The sequence below is a fragment of the Oncorhynchus clarkii genome, chromosome 5, assembly GCF_045791955.1.
Source record: "Oncorhynchus clarkii lewisi isolate Uvic-CL-2024 chromosome 5, UVic_Ocla_1.0, whole genome shotgun sequence".
Taxonomy (NCBI): Eukaryota; Metazoa; Chordata; class Actinopteri; order Salmoniformes; family Salmonidae; genus Oncorhynchus; species Oncorhynchus clarkii.
Genome location: NC_092151.1, coordinates 42,082,916 through 42,106,981, shown reverse-complemented (window position 1 = coordinate 42,106,981; position 24,066 = coordinate 42,082,916). Strand labels below are relative to the sequence as shown.

General features: G+C 44.2%; 1 protein-coding gene across 2 annotated transcripts in view; it reads right to left on the bottom strand.

The window, feature by feature from the left end:
* LOC139408866 (alpha-mannosidase 2-like) overlaps positions 1 to 24,066 on the bottom strand; it is a 77,525-nt gene that overhangs the window by 36,762 nt on the left and 16,697 nt on the right. For both annotated transcript variants that reach the window (XM_071153268.1, XM_071153269.1), the window contains exons 7-9: positions 15,035 to 15,221; positions 14,124 to 14,301; positions 11,516 to 11,715 (exon numbers count right to left, since the gene is read on the bottom strand). In XM_071153268.1, the coding sequence (XP_071009369.1) occupies positions 11,516 to 11,715; positions 14,124 to 14,301; positions 15,035 to 15,221 (565 nt within the window). The remainder of the gene's footprint in view (positions 1 to 11,515; positions 11,716 to 14,123; positions 14,302 to 15,034; positions 15,222 to 24,066) is intronic.

Below are 24,066 nucleotides of genomic sequence, written 5' to 3'. Positions count from 1 at the left end.
CTCAATCTCTCTGTAAATGCCATGTCTGTAGATCTCTCTGTTTCACTCTCTTTATGTATTGTTCTATCTTTTGTTTGAGCATCTCCATATCACTTTGTCCTCACCTGTGAGTATTGTTTTTGGTTATGGTGTTTGTGTTTGTTTGCTGGTGGGAAAAGGGGGAACCAAGACAAGTCGCCCATGGGCATACACTACCCGTAGGTAAACTTTGTTAAATACCCTAGTTAGAACTGGGCGGACCACCCACTGTATTTTTGGTTAGTTAGTTAGCTGTTGTTGAAATAGGCTAGTCTAGCTTAGGGGTGTTTTTGAATACTTATTATTTCTTTCCTTGGGTCCAGCTCAGCCCCTTTTCCTGCTCCCCCCATTACTGTGTGTTTTCCAATAAACCCTGAGTTTGATGGTAGATTTCAGTTGTCGTGGTTATTTCGTTCTCACTTTTACTTTGTCACTATTCGAATTTGTATGAGTTATGTTACGGGTCTCATTACCATCCCCCCCTAGACTGTCGGGCCAAAAGGGATTCGTAACAGAACATTATTGAAGATTTATGTTAACATCGTAAAGATTGATTCTATACATCGTTTGACATGTTCCTACGAACTGTAATATGACTTTTCTTCTGACCTTTCGCCTGGACTTGCCCGCGCGTCGTGAGTTTGGATTTGTGAACTGAACGCGCTAACAAAAGGAGGTATTTGGACATAAAAGATGGACATTATCAAACAAAACAAACATTTATTGTGGAACTGGGATTCATGGGAGTGCATTCTGATGAAGATCATCAAAGGTAAGTGAATATTTCTAATGTTATTTCTGACTTCTGTTAACTCCAACATGGCGGATATCTGTTTGACTTGATTTGTCTGAGCACTGTACTCAGATTATTGCATGGTGTGCTTTTTCCGTAAAGTTTAAAAAAAATCTGACATAGCGTTTGCATTAAGGAGAGGTAGATCTAAAATTCCATGCATAACAGTTGTATCTTTAAGCAATGTTGATTATGAGTATTTCTGTAAATTGATGTGGCCCTCTGCAAAATCACTGGATGTTTTGGAACTACTGAACATAATGCGCCAATGTAAACTCAGATTTTTGGATATAAATATGAACTTTACAGAACAAAACATACACGTATTGTGTAACATGAAGTCCTTTGAGTGTCATCTGATGAAGACCATCAAAGGTTAGTGATTCATTTTATCTATTTCTGCTTTTTGTGACTCCTCTCTTTGGCTGGAAAATGGCTGTGTTTTTCTGTGACTTGGCTCTGACCTAACATAATCGTTTGGTTTGCTTTCGTAGTAAAGCATTTTTGAAATCGGACACTGTGGTTGGATTTACAACAAGTGTATCTTTAAAATGGTGTAAAATACATGTATGTTTGAGGAATTTTAGTTATGGGATTTCTGTTTTGAATTTGGCGCCCTGCAGTTTCACTGGCTGTTGACGAGGTGGGACGCTACCGTCCCACGTACCCTAGAGAAATTAAAAAAGTTATCCTTTTTAGATTAAACTCTACTAAATATTCTCATATGTCACCAAATAATTGATTAAAATACACTGTTTTGCAATGAAGGTCTACAGTAACTTCAACAGCCCTGTCTGGGGTAGCACCATGGTGTAACCGGAGGACAGCTAGCATCCGTCTTCCTCTGGCTACATTGACTTCAATACAAAACCCAGGAGGCTCCTAGGACTTTCCCCCTTCCATTGACATACATGGTAATTATGACCACTCCCGGAGGATGTTCTCCAACCAATCAAAGCTTTTGCAGTATGAAATGACATGTTGTCCATCCAGAGAATTAACCTAGTGAGTTGTATTGGGATTGTGCCACAGAGCATTATGGGGGTTCTATGTGTTGAGAGGCTTGGTGACAATGTTGGATAGAGATTTTGGGGATATTATTCAATTCAAATTAGTTTTTTCAAATTACAGGAGATGGTGGAGGTATATTATACATTGTTTTCTTGGTTTTAGAACTTTATTTTTGTGCCCAGTTAGTGCAATTTATTTAAATTTGCCTTGCTAACTTCCATATCAGCACGAGTGTGCAGATTTCTCTGCCAGAATGAGTGAATGGCCAACGCTGACAAATGTTGTGGACTTTTTGTTGAAGAACCCCTTTCATTCTCTGGGGTACATAGGAAAGGTGTGAATTAAAAGCGAGGGTCGACCTCTGCCTGAGATTAGTTTCATGAATAAGGATGAAAAGATGAGGGCGTTCAGTACCACCTGACGTCAAAAGTATAGCTGGTTAACGGGGAGCTTTTCATCAAGCCGTCTGTATTGCTGGCCATGCCTGCTTTTGGAAAGTCTGAGCCTTGGTCGAAAGATGGGTACAGTGACCTGAAGAACATCGATTGTGTTCAGCTTAACGAAAAAACAAAAGCAGGGTATGCTCAGGTAGGCTTTCCACTTTCCTCCGGTATTTATTTAGCAAAGATGTTAACACATAATCACTCTGGACAGACACAAGCAAAAACTCACGACAGAAATGTTGCCGCAGCCTAGGCTACACCTAAACATCTGACACGCTGTATTGGATAAAAACGAGACAATTTGAAAATTGCCCCACCGCTCTAAGACCAATGGTGTCACCAGTCTGCGTGCAGTTGTCAGTTATTGTCAGATATGTGGATGAAACAGGGTTTTATTCAGGAATGTTTCTTGGGATACTTTAAGAGGGCGAGGTGCGCAGTCTGTTTGACTTCATGAATTTTGAGATGTCTGAGTTTAACTTCCATAGAGAAACTCGTTGTCCAAACCTAAGATGGAGCAGCTGTAATGGAATGTATCTGCTATTTGTATTTACAGCTAAGTCCCCTCCTGTTCCCTGATTAAGAGGTGATGATCACACCACTTTACCTGCCATTGTCAACTCTCTCCTGACATGAACTGAAGCTACGTCTCATATGCCCAACTCATCCACTGGCACAATGAACGCCTCAAAGAACTGTGAGTACCCCTATCAATTTTATCTTATTCCTGTATGTAGAGTCAATCACATACACAAACACAATCACATTATTACACATCAATGATTTTACTCCTTGCTTGGACTAACTAATTCTTAGCTCTTTTGCCTAACTGTGTAGTGTGTTGTGTTATTGTTTTTTGTCTTCCCTGTCAAATCCTATCCTGCACTGGTCAAGTCTCTGAACACCTCAACTCATGCCTCATACATACCCTCATTCAATCACTGCTGTGATCCCTTTCCAACACAGTTTAAGTAGCCCCCTCATTCCCTTCCCATAATAGTTTGCTATAAATGTCTTTATTAAATGCTTTAGGTTAACATAATTAGTCTTTGACGATTTTTGAAACACACTTTGTCGTCTATCATCCTCCTCAATTTTTCAGGTCACCAGCCGCCACTGGGCCTAACACAAGGACAACTCAGAATATACTATGTTGTTCTTCTGAAATAAGCTACATGTTTCTTTAGACCTGTCTAAAATAAATAGACCTGTCTAAAATAAATGCCGTAGGCTATATTAAATTGATTTATTAGACTTTTTAAAATGTAGATGTTCAAATGGTCTGCATCAGGGGCTTGTAGGTTAGGAGATCCTGAACGTGTTTATGGTAATATATCATGGTAATTAACGGTCAATTACCATGAGACTGGCAGTTATTTGCATGACAATCACGGGCTGACAAAATGTCATGACCACCACAGCCCTAGTTTCAGCCCAATGGCAGCCCTGCCACTTGGTTTGGTATAAAGCTGAGGGATGGAGAACTGGGAGAATATAAGCACTCTTAAAGTCATAGGATAGGTTTTTACTAATGTATAACTTGATTACTGCTTTTTCTCTAACGTATCTCAATATTTTATTGCGCATCCTGATAATCTTACTATGTTTTATGTCTTATTGTGTCTTTCTAGATTGTAACAATGGTGGAGCAACACCTCTCGTTTGTGGTAGTATCTCTAAGGAAATCATTGGTTTTAATGCAATGACTGCATCTTGAGAGCTTCTAACAATACAACACACCGAGACAACTGACCCAAATGCACCGTGTAAAAAGCCAATAGCTCTACCTCCGTCCAAGGAGAAAAACACATGTACAGAACGAGACAATGACTTAAGGGAACATCTCTTTCAGATGAATGAGGATGAGAGCAGGCACACATACACCACATACTGTGCACAGTCTTGTTTGCAGCTTGAAAGGAGCCGCCGGTTGAGTGCCAAGACTAATTTAACGACTGTATTCTGATAAGCCATCTCCCGTCCTATATTTAGACACCATCAAATGCAAATACGGTCCTGTGTTTAATGAAAATCCACAAATCCATCCCTACTGTATTTGTTGGTGGACTGAATCTAACAAACTCCTTCCTGTTATGAAGTTGAACCATCCATGCATAACAATAGATGTGTACGCAGTCTTGAGACCTCAGCAGGACAGAAGAGGTTCGAAGTTCAAACGGATTCACACTCTGTGTGCTTAGTTCCTGCACTGACCACTTTGACGGCCTCACACAAGGGAGCCTGTAAGATTAGACCCTTATCTCAAAAGACAAAGCAAAGGAAATCAATACGTGCTGAGAACACCGTTTTAAACACTCCGAGTAAGGGTCTTTGTCCTGTTATCGGTAGAAAGTAGCCAAACTTTTGGTCAGAAGTTTGGGTACATGGTACTTTGAGGTGTATCTCAAGTGTATTCATAGAGGAAGCACTAGATTAGAAGGCCCGGATAATCAAGAGCTGCCGGGATTTCCCATGCATAGTCAGGAACAGAGAAGCTACTTCTGGAAAGTGTCTACAGTATTTGTCAATAACAGCTGGTGTGCAATGTCAAATAATAAAGAAGTCTCGAGGTATTGCTCGCCTGAGGTTGAGTACTTTACGATAAGCTGTCGACCACACTATCTACCAAGAGAGTTCTCATCTATATTATTCCTAGCCATCTATTTACCACGACAAACCGATGCTGTCACTAAGACCGCAACTCAACCACCTGTACAAGGCCATAAGAAAACAAGAAAATGCCTATCCAGAAGCTCCTAGTGGTCGAGGACTTTAATGCAGGCAAACTTAAATCCGTTACCTAATTTCTACCAGCATGTCACATGTGCAACCAGATTAAAAAAACTCTAGACCACCTTTACTCCACATACAAAGCTCTCCCTTGCCCTCCATTTGGCAAATCTGACCACAATTATATTCTCCTGAATCCTGCTTACAAGCAAAAACTAAAACAGGAAGTACTAGTGACTCTATCAATACGGAAGTGGTCAGATGACACGGATGCTACGCTACAGGACTGTTCCTGCTAGCACAGACTGGAATATGTGGGATTCATCTAATGGTATTTTTAAAAAAAATAAAACAATTTCACTTTTATTTAACCAGGTAGGCCAGTTGAGAACAACAAGTTCTCATTTACAACTGCGACCTGGCCAAGATAAACCAAGCAGTGCGACACAAACAACACAGAGTTACACATGGAATAAACAAACGTACAGTCAATAACACAATAGAAAAGTCTATATAAGAAATAGGCCATAGTGGCAAAATAATGACAATTTAGCAATTAATCACTGGAGTGATATATGTGCAGAAGATGAATGTGCAAGTAGAGACACGGGTGCAAAGGAGCAAAAACAAAGTTGGTTGGGCTATTTACAGATGGGCTATGTACTGATCTGTAAGCTGCTCTAACAGCTGATGCTTAAAGTTAGTGAGGGAGATATGAGTCCCCAGCTTCAGTGAATTTTGCAATTCGTTGCAGTCATTGGCAGCAGAGAACTGGAAGGAAAGGCGGCCAAAGGAGGAGTTGGCTTTGGGGGTGACCAGTGAAATATACCTGCTGGAGCGCGTGCTACGGGTGGGTGCTGCTATGGTGACGAGTGAGCTGAGATAAGGCGGGGCTTTACTTAGCAAAGACTTATAGATGACCTGGAGCCAGTGTGTTTGGCGACGAATCTGAAGCGAGGGCCAGCCAACGAGAGCATACAGGTTGCAGTGGTGGGAAGTATATGGGGCTTTGGTGACAAAACGGATGCACTGTGATAGACTGCATATAGTTTTCTGAGTAAAGCGTTGGAGGCTATTTTGTAAATGACATCGCCGAAGTCAAGGATCGGTAGGATAGTCAGTTTTACGAGGGTATGTTTGACAGCATGAGTGAAGGATGCTTTGTTGCGAAATAGGAAGCTGATTCTAGATTTAATTTTGGATTGGAGATGCTTAACTTCTTGACGCTACCCATCCCTTAAGCGGGATAATTGTCATCAGCAACCGCTGAATAGCATAGCGCCTCAGTCAAATAATATTACTAAAAATATTCATATTCATGAAATCACAAGTGCAATATTGCAAAACACAGCTTAGCCTTTTGTTAATCCACCTGTCGTCTCAGATCTTGAAATTATGCTTTACAGCGAAAGCAATCCAAGCGTTTGTGTAAGTTTATCGATCGCATGACAAAACATTAAGTACACTTAGCATCAGGTAGCTTTGTCACAAATCAGAAAAGCAATCAAATTAATCGTTTACCTTTGATGATCTTTGGATGTTTTCACTCACGAGACTCCCAGTTAACACAACAAATGTTCCTTTTGTTCCATAAAGATTATTTTTATATCCAAAATACCTCTGAAAATACCTTTGGCGCATTATGTTCAGAAATCCACAGGAAGGAGCAGTCACGACAACACAGACAAATTCCAAATAATATCCGTAATGTCCACAGAAACATGTCAAATGTTTTTTATAATCAATCCGCAGGTTGTTTTTAAGATATATAATCGATAATATATCAACCCCAAATGTCTTTCACAGTAGGAGAGGGAAAAGCAATATCTATCCAAACTCTGTTGAGCGAGCAAAACTCATGTGACCACTTGACGCGATGCTATCGTTCTGGCTCATTTTTCAAAATAAAACCCTGAAACTATGTCTGAAGACTGTTGACACCTTGACACCTCCCTTTAAATGGAGCAATGGGAGGCTATGGAACATGGAGTTTTCAAAATAGAAGCCACTTCCTGGTTGGATTTTCCTCAGGGTTTCGCCTGCTGTTTTGGAAACTTTAGAGTGTTTTCTATTCTAATCTGTCAATTATATGCATATTCTAGCATCTGGTCCTGGGAAATAGGCCATTTACTTTGGGAACGTTATTTTTCCAACATAAAAATAGTGCTCCCTAGCTTCAAGAGGTTAATGTGAGTCTGAAAGGAGAGTTTACAGTCTAACCAACCTAGGTATTTGTAGTTGTCCACATAAGTCATAACCGTCCAGAGTAGTGATGCAAGATGGGCGGGCAGGTGCAGGCAGCGATCGGTTGAAGAGCATGCATTTAGTTTTACTTGCATTTAAGAGCAGTTGGAGGCCACGGAAGGAGAGTTGTATAACATTGAAGCTCATCTGGAGGTTTGTTAACACAGTGTCCAAAGAAGGTCCAGAAGTATACAGAATGGTGTCTTCTGTGTAGAGGTGGATCAGAGAATCACCAGCAGCAAGAGCGACATCATTGAGGTATACAGAGAAAAGAGCCGGCCTGAGAATTGAACCCTGTGGCAACCCTATAGAGACAGCCAGTGGTCCGAACAACAGGCCCTCCGATTTGATACACTGAACTCTGTCTGAGAAGTAGTTGGTGAACCAGGCGAGGCAGTCATTTGAGAAACCAAGGCTGTTGGGGTCTGCGATAAGAATGCGGTGATTGACAGAGTCGAAAGCCTTGGCCAGGTCGACGAATACGGCTGCACAGTATTGTCTTTTATCGATGGCGGATATGATATAGTTTAGGACCTTGAGCGTGGCCGAGGTGCACCCATGACCAGCTCGGAAACCAGATTGCATAGTGGAGAAGGTACGGTGGGATTCGAAATGGTCGGTGATCTGTTTGTTAACTTTGCTTTCAAAGACCTTGGAAAGGCAGGGTGGGATAGATATAGGTCTGAAACCGTTTGGGTCTAGAGTGTCTCCCCCTTTGAAGAGTGGGATGACTGCGGCAGATTTCCAATCTTTGGGGATCTCAGACGATACGAAAGAGAGGTTGAACAGGCTAGTAATAGGGGTTGAACAATTGCGGCAGATAATTCTAGAGAGGGTCCAGATTGTCTAGCCCAGCTGATTTGTAGGGGTCCAGATTTTGCAGCTCTTTCAGAACATTCAGCTATCTGGATTTGGGTGAAGGAGAAATGGCTTGGGAAAGCTGCTGTGGGGGGTGGAGAGCTGTTGGAAGGGGTAGCCAGGCGGAAAGCATGGCCAACCGGAGAAAAATGCTTATTGAAATTCTCAATTATCGCTAGTGCGCGATGAAACAAGGATATCCCTACTGGCCAAGCCCTCCCTAACACGGACGACGCTAGGCCAATTGTGCGTCGCCCCATGGACCTCCCGGTGGCGACCAGCTGCGACAGAGCCTGGGCTCGATCCCAGAGTCTCTGGTGGCACAGCATCCGTGGTGGGTCAATGCAACTATTTAAATTGACTCGGAACTGGTACTGGTATTGTTATTTTATTGTTAATTTTATATTTTTTTACTTGAGTTTATTTGGTAAATATTTTCTTAACTATTTCTTGAACTGCATTGTTGGTTAAAGAACCTCGTACGGATCTGCCCCTTTTTTCAAATGTTCATCTAAAATGGCCTACTTAATTCTATCTGCCTGTAGCTCAGGCCCTGAAGCAAGGATATGCATATTCTTGGTACCATTTGAAAGGAAACACTTAGATGTTTGTGGAAATGTGAAAGGAATGTAGGAGAATTTAACACAATAGATCTGGTAAAAGATAATACGAAGAAAAAAACAACCGTTCTTTTGTATTTTTTTTGTACCATCATCTTTGAAATGCAAGAGAAAGGCCATAATGTATTATTCCAGCCCGGGTGCAATTTAGATTTTGGCCACTAGATGGCAGTAGTGTATGTGCAGCATTTTAGACTGCTCCAATGAACCATTGTATTTATGTTCAAACTGTTGTATCAAGACTGCCCAAATGTGCCTAATTTGTTTATTTATAACTTTTCCTGTTCAAAATTTAGCACTCTCCTCAAACAATAGCATGGTATTCCTTTACTGTAATAGCTACTGTAAATTGGAAGTTGCAGTTAGATTAACAAGAATTTAAGCTTTCTGCCAATATCAGATATGTCTATGTCCTGGGAAATGTTCTTGTTACTTACAACCTCATGCTAATCGCATGAGCCTACGTTAGCTCAACCGTCCCGTGGAAGGGGCACCGACTCCCGAAACCAAATCTAAACAAGGCCAAATCAGAAAGTCGCCTTTTAAGCTTGCAGTGTACATGAGGGAATGCCAAGTTGGCTGTCAATTAGCCAAACAATAGACCAAACGACATTGATTATTTATCTAAAGTAGTTGCTGGGGAACAGCCCAAACCACAAGGCTCACTTGTGTAGAAACTATAGTATACTAATGAATGAATGAACATTTCTGTAAATGTGAATTTACACCACAGTGTAAACAGTGAAGTAAATTCAGTGAAGTATATTCAAATCTGCTAAATGGTACTACATACAAGTAAAACCAACATCAACTGTCGGTTTCCTGCATGTCTTCATTTATGCCCTGGCGACCCTAAAGTTGTGGCTCTATGCCTAGAAGACGCAGGGCAGAAAAATATCCCACAAGCCTTACAGACCCTTTCTATAATCATGACTAACCTTCCCAACACCACACTCAACACAGGCTCTAACTGACCGTGCTGATGATGGGAAGAGATTGTCCTTTGCACTAATTTGGGAGAGACTGTCCATTGTACTAATTAAGGGTAACTACTAATTAAGGCTAGTAATTAGTCTACTGGACTGTCTCCTTGCCGGAGAGGGTGTCTACCCCCGGCAGGTCCAACCAAGCTAGACAGGTCGAAGGGTAGCAGGCGGACAAAGCACCACCTACAACAAAATCCCCCACCACCTAAAAAAAAATGACGTGTTACATGAACCTTTACTAAAGAAAGAAACAGACTGGATCAAAGGCAACGACCTGGTGGAGATCTTCTCAAGCCTGTGAATTAAGGTTAAAGTCTACAAGTACTAAATGCATTAAAGTCAAGTCTGTCTTGTCAGTGTTTAAGGTGATTAGATGGTGGACCATTAGATTGGCTTTCCATTCTTTCAACACTTTGGGAGTGAGAAGACTGAATTAGAATATTTGATTGGATTCATATTCATCAATATGCAAGAGGTTGGTAAAAAAAAAAACGTCATTACGAATGCAACAAAAATAATATCAAACCAGCATATTATTTCAATCAAAAAGGCTTGTAATAATTGTAATAGGCTTAGTTTGAGATGTGGGTTATTATTCACAGTTTATTTTGGGGCTGTCTCAGAGCTTCAAATGTAAAAATAACAATTTATCCAATCAATTATGTGTTTATAATGCTGTGCATTTTTACATTGCACAGTGGATTAGTTTCACCATGTCTTTGACTGAGTTACAGAATTCTTTATTTGAATTGGATCTCCATAAGCTGACACCTTGGCAACCACTAGGCTTCCTGGTAAATCAAATCAAACTTTATTTGTCACACGCGCCGAATACAACAGGTGTAGTACTATCAAGCCCTTTTAAGAAATGCTAGCGGCCAAGACTGAATTCAAACACGAGTTGGTTTCGGTGTGTGGTTCGATGTGGGTGTCTCTTGTGGGTTCGCAGGTGGGGAGAGCTATCCAAATTATTTAGCCAATTAGCTTCAAGCTAGCTGGTGTGCGACTATGGCAAAATTGTTTTCATGTTGCACACCTTTTAGTTTTCTCATTAAATGCTTTCAATATTTGTATATGAATTTCTACAATTTATAGTTGGTTTAAGGTTAAGTAATTGAAATTTGGAGCACTTGGAATTTTTATATTGTCCCATGTACATTGTGTAATTTAACGATGGTCCCTAACTAGCCCCATAGAGATATTCAAATTCAACCCTAATTTACCACAGACATTACGATTAGGTCACGTGCAGCTGCACACTGAATTGATAATTACTTGTGTGCTGCCAGCTGTGGGCAGAATTGAAACAAACCCAACCTTAATTTACGTTGTGAGGCAGTCACGACCAAAAGTCTCACAAAACTCTTGTTTTGGACGAGACTGACTTCATGACCAAAATTATCCTATTTACATTTAGTAGTACATTTTGACACTAGAATAAATGTTTCGGCATCATATTGATGCCACATAGGTTGTTTTCTAAATGCGAAGGTCATTTTTTTAGGGGCAGTTGCTCTTTAACCAGTCATCCAATACATGCACTTACAGTGATTCACTTTCTATGTTGAAATTGTACTGCTTGTAAAAAATAATCTATGTAATCTGTTTTGGTTGATGGATGACGATTTGAAATTTAGCAATATGGATACATTTTTTTAAAAATGTATAGGAGGTAGAAAAATAAATTAGAATACGTTGTAAAATAAAAAGAAACAGAGAAAAAAGAAACAGAGAAAAAAGAAACAGAGAAAAGCAAAAAAGAAACAGAGAAAGAGAAACAGGTTGCCACAAAATAACGGTCTGTGCTCCCACCTGAGGTGTGACTCCAGCACGCGGTCCAGGCGTTTGTAGAAGGGTCGGGAGGTGAAGTAGCCGCTCCAGTAGTGGTCATCTCTGTCTGCGTAGGTGAAGAAGTCTCCGCTGACCACAGGTAAAGAGGGAACAGTGTGACCGGGGTCTGTGGCCGATTTACGAAGAGCATTGAAGTAATCCGTGATGGTGCCGAACTGAGCCTAGAACAGAATACGCCAGTTAGAAGAGATCAACTTAAAATAGCTATATCGTTAATGCTGCAGGGTAGTTTACTCTTCTGCTTTATTGAGAGCACTGTACCATTAAAATAGGTGGACACAAAAACAATATTTCAAGAAGGGTGGGAAGCCAACGAAACACACCATTTCACTATCAACCATCCGTCATTCCAATGAGGTGTTGCATCAAAACCTTAAACCCCACCATTTTCCACTATTGCAAACCTAATAGAGACAAAGTAGAATCTCAATTCAACGGCTCAGACACAAGAGGTATGTGGCAGGGTCTACAGTCAATCACGGATTACAAAAAGAAAACCAGCCCCGTCACGGACCAGGATGTCCTGCTCCCAGGCAGACTAAATAACTTTTTTTGCCCGCTTTGAGGACAATACAGTGCCACTGACACGGCCTGCAACCAAAACATGCGGCATCTCCTTCACTGCAGCCGAGGTGAGTAAAACATTTAAACGTGTTAACCCTCGCAAGGCTGCCAGACGGCATCCCCAGCCGCGCCCTCAGAGCATGCGCAGACCAGCTGGCTGGTGTGTTTACGGACATATTCAATCAATCCCTATCCCAGTCTGTTGTTCCCACATGCTTCAAGAGGGCCACCATTGTTCCTGTTCCCAAGAAAGCTAAGGTAACTGAGCTAAACGACTACCACTTCCGTCATCATGAAGTGCTTTGAGAGACTAGTCAAGGACCATATCACCTCCACCCTACCTGACACACTAGACCCACTCCAATTTACTTCCCGCCCAAATAGGTCCACAGACGATGCAATCTCAACCACACTGCACACTGCCCTAACCCATCTGGACAAGAGGAATACCTATGTGAGAATGCTGTTCATCGACTACAGCTCGGCATTTAACACCATAGTACCCTTCAAGCTCGTCATCAAGCTCGAGACCCTGGGTCTCGACCCCGCCCTGTGCAACTGGGTACTGGACTTCCTGACGGGCCGCCCCCAGGTGGTGAGGGTAGGCAACAACATCTCCACCCCGCTGATCCTCAACACTGGGGCCGTTCTGAGCCCTCTCCTGTACTCCCTGTTCACCCACGACTGCGTGGCCACGCACGCCTCCAACTCAATCATCAAGTTTGCGGACGACACAACAGTGGTAGGCTTGATTACCAACAACGACAAGATGGCCTACAGGGAGGAGGTGAGGGCCCTCGGAGTGTGGTGTCAGGAAAATAACCTCACACTCAACGTCAACAAAACTAAGGAGATGATTGTGGACTTCAGGAAACAGCAGAGGGAACACCCCCCCTATCCACATCGATGGAACAGTAGTGGAGAGGGTAGCAAGTTTTAAGTTCCTCGGCATACACATCACAGACAAACTGAATTGGTCCACCCACACAGACAGCATCGTGAAGAAGGCGCAGCAGCGCCTCTTCAACCTCAGGAGGCTGAAGAAATTTGGCTTGTCACCAAAAGCACTCACAAACTTCTACAGATGCACAATCGGTATCACCGCCTGGTACGGCAACTGCTCCGCCCACAACCGTAAGGCTCCAGAGGGTAGTGAGGTCTGCACAACGCATCACCGGGGGCAAACTACCTGCCCTCCAGGACACCTACACCACCCGATGTTACAGGAAGGCCATAAAGATCATCAAGGACAACAACCACCCGAGCCACTGCCTGTTCACCCCGCTATCATCCATAAGGCGAGGTCAGTACAGGTGCATCAAAGCTGGGACCGAGAGACTGAAAAACAGCTTCTATCTCAAGGCCATCAGACTGTTAAACAGCCACCACTAACATTGAGTGGCTGCTGCCAACACACTGACTCAACTCCAGCCACTTTAATAATGGGAATTGATGGGAAATTATGTCAAATATATCACTAGCCACTTTAAACATTGCTACCTAATATAATGTTCCCTACATTACTCATCTCATATGTATATGTATATACTGTACTCTATATCATCTACTGCATCTTTATGTAATACATGTATCACTAGCCACTTTAACTATGCCACTTTGTTTACATACTCATCTCATATGTATATACTGTACTCGATACCATCTACTGTATCTTGCCTATGCCGCTCTGTACCATCACTCATTCATATATCTTTATGTACATATTCTTTATCCCCTTACACTTGTGTGTATAAGACAGTAGTTTTGGAATTGTTAGTTAGATTACTTGTTGGTTATTACTGCATTGTCGGAACTAGAAGCACAAGCATTTCGCTACACTCACATTAACATCTGCTAACCATGTGTATGTGACAAACAAAATTTGATTTGATTTGATTTAATAAACATGAAATAAACCTGGCTGATTGAAAAGGAAATAAAAAAAATAAATAAATAAAAAAACTTCCTGCATATTCACGCAACATTCCAGCTCCCAAAGTCAGACCTTGACGTGTAGTTCTGGATGAGAGTTCATGTAGTCAAAGAGCTTCTGGTAGTTCTGGAACTGCTGGTCCCACTCCAAGGCCTCTGTGTAGCGGAAGTCGTCCCCCAGGGGGACCATCACCACCTTGGTTCGGAACAGCTTGGACTTCTTCCTGTACTGGTCCAGCAGCATGTGAACCCTAGGGATCATGGGAAAAAGAGTTCACTATACTACAACGGATTCACAGTTTTCATGACATATTAAGCTGTAATCGTGCTTCTACACCTGCATTTCTTGCTGTTTGGGGGTTTTAGGCTGGGTTTCTGTACAGCACTTTGTGACATCAGCTGATGTAAGAAGGGCTTTATAAATACATTTGATTGATTGATTGATAATTGTCAATGAATTATCTGTGTGTGTGTTCGTGCATTCACGTGTGTGGTCAATTCTCTAGTCTCTAATGGATTTGCTACTGTGTCAGAAAGTCCACTTATCAACAGAGACTATCTTGTGTTAGAAAAACAAAGGCCATCTGAAATTCCTATTACCACAAAATATTATCGTACAGTAGCTTCGATGTCTCATCTTATTCATACGAAGTGTTTGACCCTTGTCCATAACATTAGCAAACTGTGGAGAGAATGTGGACCGTCTGTCTACCCCATAAACCAGTGTTTCTAATACTTGTCTGTACTAGGGAGAGGAAAGCTACAGGACAGACCACCGATTAAGAAACACTTTACACAGAGGACCCAAAGCCTTTGTGACCAGCTTTGCTTTTGTCGTGTTTGAATGTCAAGTGTTGTTAGTAACTGTGAGCCTCAAGCCAAAGACAATTTCCTGTTTCATGTAAATTCGATAGAACAATAAAGATTGGTTTCTTATAGAGACACAGTATATCACTCTCATTCCATTTCTATGTGATTGGTCACCTCTGTTGTACATTTCCATCCGTGATTGGCTGAGGGGGGACCCTCCAGGGACAGCTGACCCGCCCACCAGGAAGTCTCTTGAAGTCAAACTGGCAGCAGATCTTGGGGTCGGGGCCACACGTGTGGGGAACATCGTAACTGTAGAAGGGCATCATGTGACATAGAATGTCCGTGCTGGAGGCTGGGTCTGCACACAGATAGAATAGAACATGAAATAGAATAGAGAATTAGAATATAACATAGAAATATAATAGAGTATTAGAATAGAACATAGAAAATTCTTATGCATTCTTATGACAACATTTCAGAATGTGGACTGTAAACATATAGCTAGCATGCAATGTCTAAAAACAGTTTGAAAGAAAAACTGTTTACATTTCTATCTGAAAGAGACTGGCCGCTGTGTGGACGCAGTATTCAAAAGTACGGTACTAACATTTATCCCTTATTAGAAATAACATTATAATGCCGTGCCAATATATAGGCCTAAAGGTTGATACAATAAGAAGACACAGCAGCATAATAAATTAAACCACACCTTTGTTTTATCACAAAACCAGATGGCAACCTCTGTCCAGTGAAGTCCACAAAGCATATTGCATGTAACAAACAGTTGCATGGTCAAGCAAGTTAATGTTTCTGACATTTAAAGACCACTAAAAAACTTTGAACCACAGAGAGTTACCGCAAGTCGCAAAGAAAACAAGAGCTGCCTCTACTATTCCAGCACCATTTGAACATCAAATCACCTATGCTTAGTCCAATACAGTGACAACTAACAGATACCAAAAACTATTTAGTCCAATTAACGTAAGCTGAATATGATGTGGCTGTCCATGGTTCTGATTTGTGTGTGTGTGTGCGTGCGTACGCGTTTCTTGCAAGTAGAAAAACACGTTGACCTACTTTTAGAGAAACGCCAATGCCATTCTCCTCTCTTTCATGTTGACAAAACGGTCTACCACTCATATAGTAGACACTTATTTTTTGTTGTCCTAGGCTACTTGGCTAAAATGCTTGCTCGCGAGCCTAACTTCCATTCATGGGTAACGTTAGTTAGTTAGCATTAGCCTTCTACATCTAGCTACATGTTGAACTTCCATCCTCTCAGGCCAGGGGCACAACAATGTATGAATTAATGGTTGGTTCACAATTGCCGTTATAATCATTGGCCAGTACGACGAATTAAGTAAAACCACAAGTTCAAATCCCTATGTCCATCCATGGCTAATTTAGTTTTAGCTAGCTAACAACAGGAAGGACAACAACACGAGATGCAACAATTACAGTTTTTCTGTCAATAACATATGCTCTCAATGGGATTTGATAGGAGTTTCCAAAATCCAAGGTGGCTTCCCTTAACACTTTGTTTTGGTGTGCCAGGACCATTCACAGATGAGCTTTCTCAGTTACTCGCAACTCTGATTGGCACATTTTTTATACTTTTTTTTTATCAAGGGAGGCCAAATGCTCGCTGGCTTCCTTTGCCTTCAATGCTACGGGTGGCAACAGTGTCATACTCGTTTGGACCAGACAGCATCAGATAGATGGCATTCACGTTGAGAGACAGAGGGGCGCTGTTTCGCTCGCTTATATGCTTTCTCCTGGGAGATACTCTTGCGAATTGAAGGAAAATTATGAAACTGTCATGTACTGTCATGTTGTCTTGTCTCTGTCCTTTCCCTTCACCCTGTCTCCCTCTGCTGGTCGTGTTAGGTTACCTTTTCTCCCCCGCTTTCCCCCAGCTGTCCCTTGTCTCCTCTAACTACCCATTCACCCCGTTCCCCACCTGTTCCCTTTTTCCCTCTGATTAGGTCCCTATATCTCTCTCTGTTTCTGCTCCTGTCCTTGTCGGATTCTTGTTTGTTTGTGTCATTCATGCCTGAACCAGACTGTCGTCATGTTTGCTGTAACCTTGTCCTGTCCTGTCGGAATCTGCCGGTCCATCTGAGCCTACCTATGTTTGGTAATTAAAGAAGCTCTGTTTAAGTTGATTCGCTTTTGGGTCCTCATTCACGCACCGTAACAGAAGAATCCGACCAAGAATGGACCCAGCGACTTCGGATCCTCTCCACTCAGCCGTCGAGATCCAGGGAGCGATGCTAGGCAGACACAAGCAGGAATTGTCTGCTGCTCGACATGCCGTTGAGACCCTGGCCACCCAAGTCTCCAACCTCACAGAACAGGTTCACCATCTCCGCCTCGATCCACCGGCCACTTCCAGGGCTTTCGAATCTCCGGAGCCCAGAATCAATAACCCGCCGTGTTACTCTGGGGAGCCCACTGAATGCCGCTCGTTCCTCACCCAGTGTGATATTGTGTTTTCTCTCCAGCCCAACACTTACTCCAGGAGCACTGCTCGTGTCGCCTACGTCATATCTCTCCTTATTGGACGGGCTCGTGAGTGGGGCACGGCAATCTGGGAGGCAAGGGCTGAGTGTACTAACCAGTATCAAGACTTTAAGGAGGAGATGATACGGGTTTTTGATCGATCTGTTTTTGGGGAGGAGGCTTCCAGGGCCCTGTCTTCCCTATGTCAAGGCAATCGATCCATAACAGACTACTCTATTGAGTTTCGCACTCTTGCTGTCTCCAGTGGCTGGAACGAGCCGGCCTTGCTCGCTCGTCTTCTGGAGGGTTTCCGCGCAGAGGTAAAGGATGAGATTCTCTCCCGGGAGGTTCCTTCCAGCGTGGATTCCTTGATTGAACTCGCTATTCGCATTGAGCGACGGGTTGATCTTCGTCACCGAGCTCGTGGAAAGGAGCTCGCGCTCTCCGTCGCCTCCCTCTCCGCATCACTACCATCTTCCTCTGCCGGCTCGGGTGCTGAGTCCATGCAGCTGGGAGGTATCCGCATCTCGACTGAGGAGAGGGAACGGAGAATCACCAACCGCCTCTGTCTCTATTGCGGTTCCGCTGGTCATTTTGTCACTTCATGTCCAGTAAAAGGCCAGAGCTCGTCAGTAAGCGGAGGGCTACTGGTGAGCGCTACTACTCCTGTCTCTCCTTCAAGATCCTGCACTACCTTGTCGGTCCATCTACGCTGGACCGGTTCGTCAGCTTCCTGCAGTGCCTTAATAGACTCTGGGGCGGAGGGCTGTTTTATGGACGAGACCTGGGCTCGGGAACATGACATTCCTCTCAGACAGTTAAAGGAGCCCACGGCCTTGTTCGCCCTGGATGGTAGTCCTCTCCCCAGGATTCAGCGTGAGACGCTACCTTTAACCCTCACTGTTTCTGGTAATCATAGTGAAACCATTTCTTTTTTAATTTTTCGTTCACCTTTTACACCTGTTGTTTTGGGCCATCCCTGGCTAGTTTGTCATAATCCTTCCATTAATTGGTCTAGTAATTCTATCCTCTCCTGGAACGTCTCTTGTCATGTGAAATGTTTAATGTCTGCTATCCCTCCTGTTTCCTCTGTCTCTTCTTCACAGGAGGAGCCTGGTGATTTGACAGGGGTGCCGGAGGAATATCACGATCTGCGCACGGTGTTCAGTCGGTCCAGGGCCACCTCTCTTCCTCCACACCGGTCGTATGATTGTAGTATTGATCTCCTTCCGGGAACCACCCCCCCCCGGGGTAGACTATACTCTCTGTCGGCTCCCGAACGTAAGGCTCTCGAAGATTATTTGTCTGTAGCTCTTGACGCCGGTACCATAGTCCCCTCCTCCTCTCCCGCCGGAGCGGGGTTTTTTTTTGTCAAGAAGAAGGACGGGTCTCTGCGCCCCTGCATAGATTATCGAGGGCTGAATGACATAACAGTGAAGAATCGTTATCCGCTTCCTCTTATGTCTTCAGCCTTCGAGATCCTGCAGGGAGCCAGGTTTTTCACTAAGTTGGACCTTCGTAACGCTTACCATCTCGTGCGCATCAGGGAGGGGGACGAGTGGAAGACGGCGTTTAACACTCCGTTAGGGCACTTTGAATACCGGGTTCTTCCTTTCGGCCTCGCTAACGCTCCAGCTGTCTTTCAGGCATTAGTCAATGATGTCCTGAGAGACATGCTGAACATCTTTGTTTTCGTTTACCTTGACGATATCCTGATTTTTTCACCGTCACTCCAGATTCATGTTCAGCACGTTCGACGTGTCCTCCAGCGCCTTTTAGAGAATTGTCTTTTTGTGAAGGCTGAGAAGTGCACTTTTCATGCCTCCTCCGTCACATTTCTCGGTTCTGTTATTTCCGCTGAAGGCATTAAGATGGATCCCGCTAAGGTCCAAGCTGTCATTGATTGGCCCGTCCCTAAGTCACGCGTCGAGCTGCAGCGCTTTCTCGGCTTCGCGAACTTCTATCGTCGTTTCATCCGTAATTTCGGTCAGGTGGCAGCTCCTCTCACAGCCCTTACTTCTGTCAAGACGTGCTTTAAGTGGTCCGTTTCCGCCCAGGGAGCTTTTGATCTCCTCAAGAATCGTTTTACATCCGCTCCTATCCTTGTTACACCTGACGTCTCTAGACAGTTCGTTGTCGAGGTTGACGCGTCAGAGGTGGGAGTGGGAGCCATCCTTTCTCAGCGCTCCCTCTCTGACGACAAGGTCCACCCATGCGCGTATTTTTCTCATCGCCTGTCGCCGTCGGAACGTAACTATGATGTGGGTAACCGCGAACTGCTCGCCATCCGGTTAGCCCTAGGCGAATGGCGACAGTGGTTGGAGGGGGCGACCGTTCCTTTTGTCGTTTGGACTGACCATAGGAACCTTGAGTACATCCGTTCTGCCAAACGACTTAATGCGCGTCAGGCGCGTTGGGCGCTGTTTTTCGCTCGTTTCGAGTTCGTGATTTCTTATCGTCCGGGCTCTAAGAACACCAAGCCTGATGCTTTGTCTCGTCTCTTCAGTTCTTCAGTAGCCTCCACTGACCCCGAGGGGATTCTCCCTGAGGGGCGTGTTGTCGGGTTGACTGTCTGGGGAATTGAGAGGCAGGTAAAGCAAGCACTCACTCAAACTCCGTCGCCGCGCGCTTGTCCTAGGAACCTTCTTTTCGTTCCCGTTCCTACTCGTCTGGCCGTTCTTCAGTGGGCTCACTCTGCCAAGTTAGCCGGCCACCCTGGCGTTCGGGGTACGCTTGCTTCCATTCGCCAGCGTTTCTGGTGGCCCACCCGGGAGCATGACACGCGTCGTTTCGTGGCTGCTTGTTCGGTCTGCGCGCAGACTAAGTCCGGTAACTCTCCTCCTGCCGGCCGTCTCAGGCCGCTTCCTATTCCCTCTCGACCGTGGTCTCACATCGCCTTAGATTTTGTCACCGGACTGCCTTCGTCAGCGGGGAAGACTGTTATTCTTACGGTTGTCGATAGGTTCTCTAAGGCGGCTCATTTCATTCCCCTTGCTAAGCTTCCTTCTGCTAAAGAGACGGCACAAATCATCATCGAGAATGTTTTCAGAATTCATGGCCTTCCGTCAGACGTCGTTTCGGACAGAGGTCCGCAATTCACGTCTCAATTTTGGAGGGAGTTTTGCCGTTTGATTGGGGCTTCCGTCAGTCTCTCTTCCGGCTTTCACCCCCAGTCTAACGGTCAAGCAGAACGGGCCAATCAGACTATTGGTCGCATCTTACGCAGTCTTTCTTTTCGCAACCCTGCGTCTTGGTCAGAACAGCTCCCCTGGGCAGAATACGCCCACAACTCGCTTCCTTCGTCTGCGACCGGGCTATCTCCTTTTCAGAGTAGCCTCGGGTACCAGCCTCCGTTGTTCTCATCTCAGTTCGCCGAGTCCAGCGTCCCCTCCGCTCAGGCTTTTGTCCAACGTTGCGAGCGCACCTGGAAGAGGGTCAGGTCTGCACTTTGCCGTTATAGGGCGCAGACTGTGAGAGCTGCTAATAAGCGTAGAACTAAGAGCCCTAGATATTGTCGCGGTCAGAGAGTTTGGCTCTCCACTCAGAACCTTCCCCTTAAGACGGCTTCTCGCAAGTTGACCCCGCGGTTCATTGGTCCATTCCGTATCTCTCAGGTCATTAATCCTGTCGCAGTGCGACTTCTTCTTCCGCGATATCTTCGTCGCGTCCACCCGGTCTTCCATGTCTCCTGTGTTAAGCCCGTTCTTCGCGCCCCCGCTCGTCTTCCCCCCCCCCCCCCCCCATCCTTGTCGAGGGCGCACCTATCTACAGGGTCCGTAAAATCTTGGACATGCGTCCTCGGGGCCGTGGTCATCAGTACCTAGTTGACTGGGAGGGGTACGGTCCTGAGGAGAGGAGTTGGGTTCCCTCTCGGGACGTGCTGGACCGTGCGCTGATTGATGATTTCCTCCGTTGCCGCCAGGTTTCCTCCTCGAGTGCGCCAGGAGGCGCTCGGTGAGTGGGGGGGTACTGTCATGTACTGTCATGTTGTCTTGTCTCTGTCCTTTCCCTTCACCCTGTCTCCCTCTGCTGGTCGTGTTAGGTTACCTTTTCTCCCCCGCTTTCCCCCAGCTGTCCCTTGTCTCCTCTAACTACCCATTCACCCCGTTCCCCACCTGTTCCCTTTTTCCCTCTGATTAGGTCCCTATATCTCTCTCTGTTTCTGCTCCTGTCCTTGTCGGATTCTTGTTTGTTTGTGTCATTCATGCCTGAACCAGACTGTCGTCATGTTTGCTGTAACCTTGTCCTGTCCTGTCGGAATCTGCCGGTCCATCTGAGCCTACCTATGTTTGGTAATTAAAGAAGCTCTGTTTAAGTTGATTCGCTTTTGGGTCCTCATTCACGCACCGTAACAGAAACACAGAGAGACGAAAGATAAATCATTTATGTTTTTAAATGTTAATTGGTAAACATTTTGGGGAAGCCTGGTTTCCCTTGGCATCTATGAATACACACCACTGCGGCCAAGTGAGATTAAATCCTATTTGTCCTGCAGTGGAAGTGGCCTGCTTCCTGAGCTGGGGCACGCTGTCACCTCCCATATGGATCTGCCAGTGTGACATTGCACATTTCAAACCATGCACTCTATTATGCCACAGGATGTCTGTCTCTCAAAACAATAGCAGAGTGATGTTTCCAACCCCTACATCAGTGTTGGTTTTCCATGACATGTATTTGACCCCGCGTTTGTTATTGAGTAGAGGGAACAGTGTCACGTGTGCTCCCTCTCCAGCCTCTAGGTCACCAGGCTGCTCATTATGGCGCACACCTGTCACCATCGTTACGCGCACCTGCGCGTCATCAGACTCACCTGGACTCCATCACCTCCTTAATTACCTGCCCTACTTATGTCACTCCCTTTGGTTCCTTCCCTGGGCGTTATTGTTTCTGTTCCAGTGTATTGTCTGTGCGTCGTTTGTGGTTCTTATGTTGTATTGTGTTGTGTTTATTAAAACACTCACTCCCTGAACCTGCTTCCCGACTCTCAGCGCACATTACACATACAGAGAAGGTAAGCAGCATACACACTAGCTTTAGAAAGCTTAATAATATACTGTATTCTACTGTTATTTGACCAGTAAGTTGCAGGTAAAACAACATTCTCAGACCAACCGACTGTCATTCGACTATTCATTCGACATTCATTTCATTCAAGGCTTCAAAGCTAAAAAACACGACTTAAAAAAAAATCTCATGTATATAATGTAGGTCCACTTTTATTTGTATGTTTCAAAACATTGTCCAGAGACTAAGCTATATAATTAGGGAGTGTGTCCCCTGGCAGAATGGCACCACATAGCCAAACAAACTAATCTACTCAAATCAAATTGTATTTATCACATGCGCCAAATACAACTGGTATAAACTTTACAGTGAAATTCTGGCTTACGAACCTTTCATAACGATGCAGTTTAAAAAATAAAACCCTAGCTAACAAAAATGAATAAAATAAAGTACACAAGAATGAAGCTATATACAGGTAGTACCAGTATCAGATCAATGTGCAGAGGTACGAGGTACTTGAGGTATATATGAACACGAAGGCAGGGTAAAGTGACTAGGCATCAGGCTAGATAATAAAAACAGAGTAGCAGCAGCAAATGATGAGTGTAAAAGTATGTGTGTGAGTGTACGTGTGCATATGTATGTTTGTGTTGTGTCGGTATGTGTGTGTGTGTATTATGTATTTGAATATGTGAGGGATTTGCGTGGGAGAGACAATGTAGTGTGTGTGAGTGAGTATTTAAAGTCTAGTGAGTGTGCAAGGTCAATGCAAGGTAGAGTCAGTGCAGATAGTTTGGGTACCATTGGTTGACTATTGGTTGACTACTAGTCTTTGGCCATTTTTGGGGTCTTCCTCTGACACCGCCTGATATAGAGGTCCTGTGGCAGGGAGCTCAGCCGCAGTGATGTATTGGGCTGTTCACACCACCCTTTGTAGCGCTTTACGGTCAAGGGCGGTGCTATCGCCATACCAAGCGGTGATGCAGCCAGTCAAGATGCTCTCGATGGTGCAGCTGTCAAACTTTATAAGGATTTGAGGGCCCATGCCAAATCTTTTCAGCCTCCCGAGGGGCATCAACAAGTATTCAATTCTAACATAAAACACTTCGATAAAAGTGAACCATAAGAACAGAGCACAAACGGATCTGCTCTTTCATCATTGTCTACTATTAAATAACCATAACAGTATTTGATCATTTTCATGACGTAAATAAAAAAATTGTACAGACAGATGCTCTGGCATTGCAGACGATTTCAGCATCTGTCTACCCAGTGAGAATCATTAATGAGTACTGTATCATTTGGCTTAGGGGTTTGAGTAATCACCCGTTTTTGGACAGAGCGTCTGGGGGACGGTTGGTTCCAACATGGCTGCATGGACCCACTAACTAACAACGCCCGTTCTGTTACCAACTGATCCCTGTCACATGCGCACGCAGGCACACACAGACACACAAAGCAGATGGTTCACGGCAAATGTGAAACCCTTTATGTTGGTCATGAGGATGTGGTCTCCATTGTTCTTATCAATCAGCGTGCTCATCATCAGACCTGGGTTCAAATAGTACTTATCTTCTTTCAAATGCTTCAGCTGTACTCGATTGAGCTTGCCTGGTGCAATGGAACCAACGTAATTGTTTCAAAAGTGAAAACCCTGCCCATCTGGCACTATGTTCAAGCTCAAACACAAATTGAAA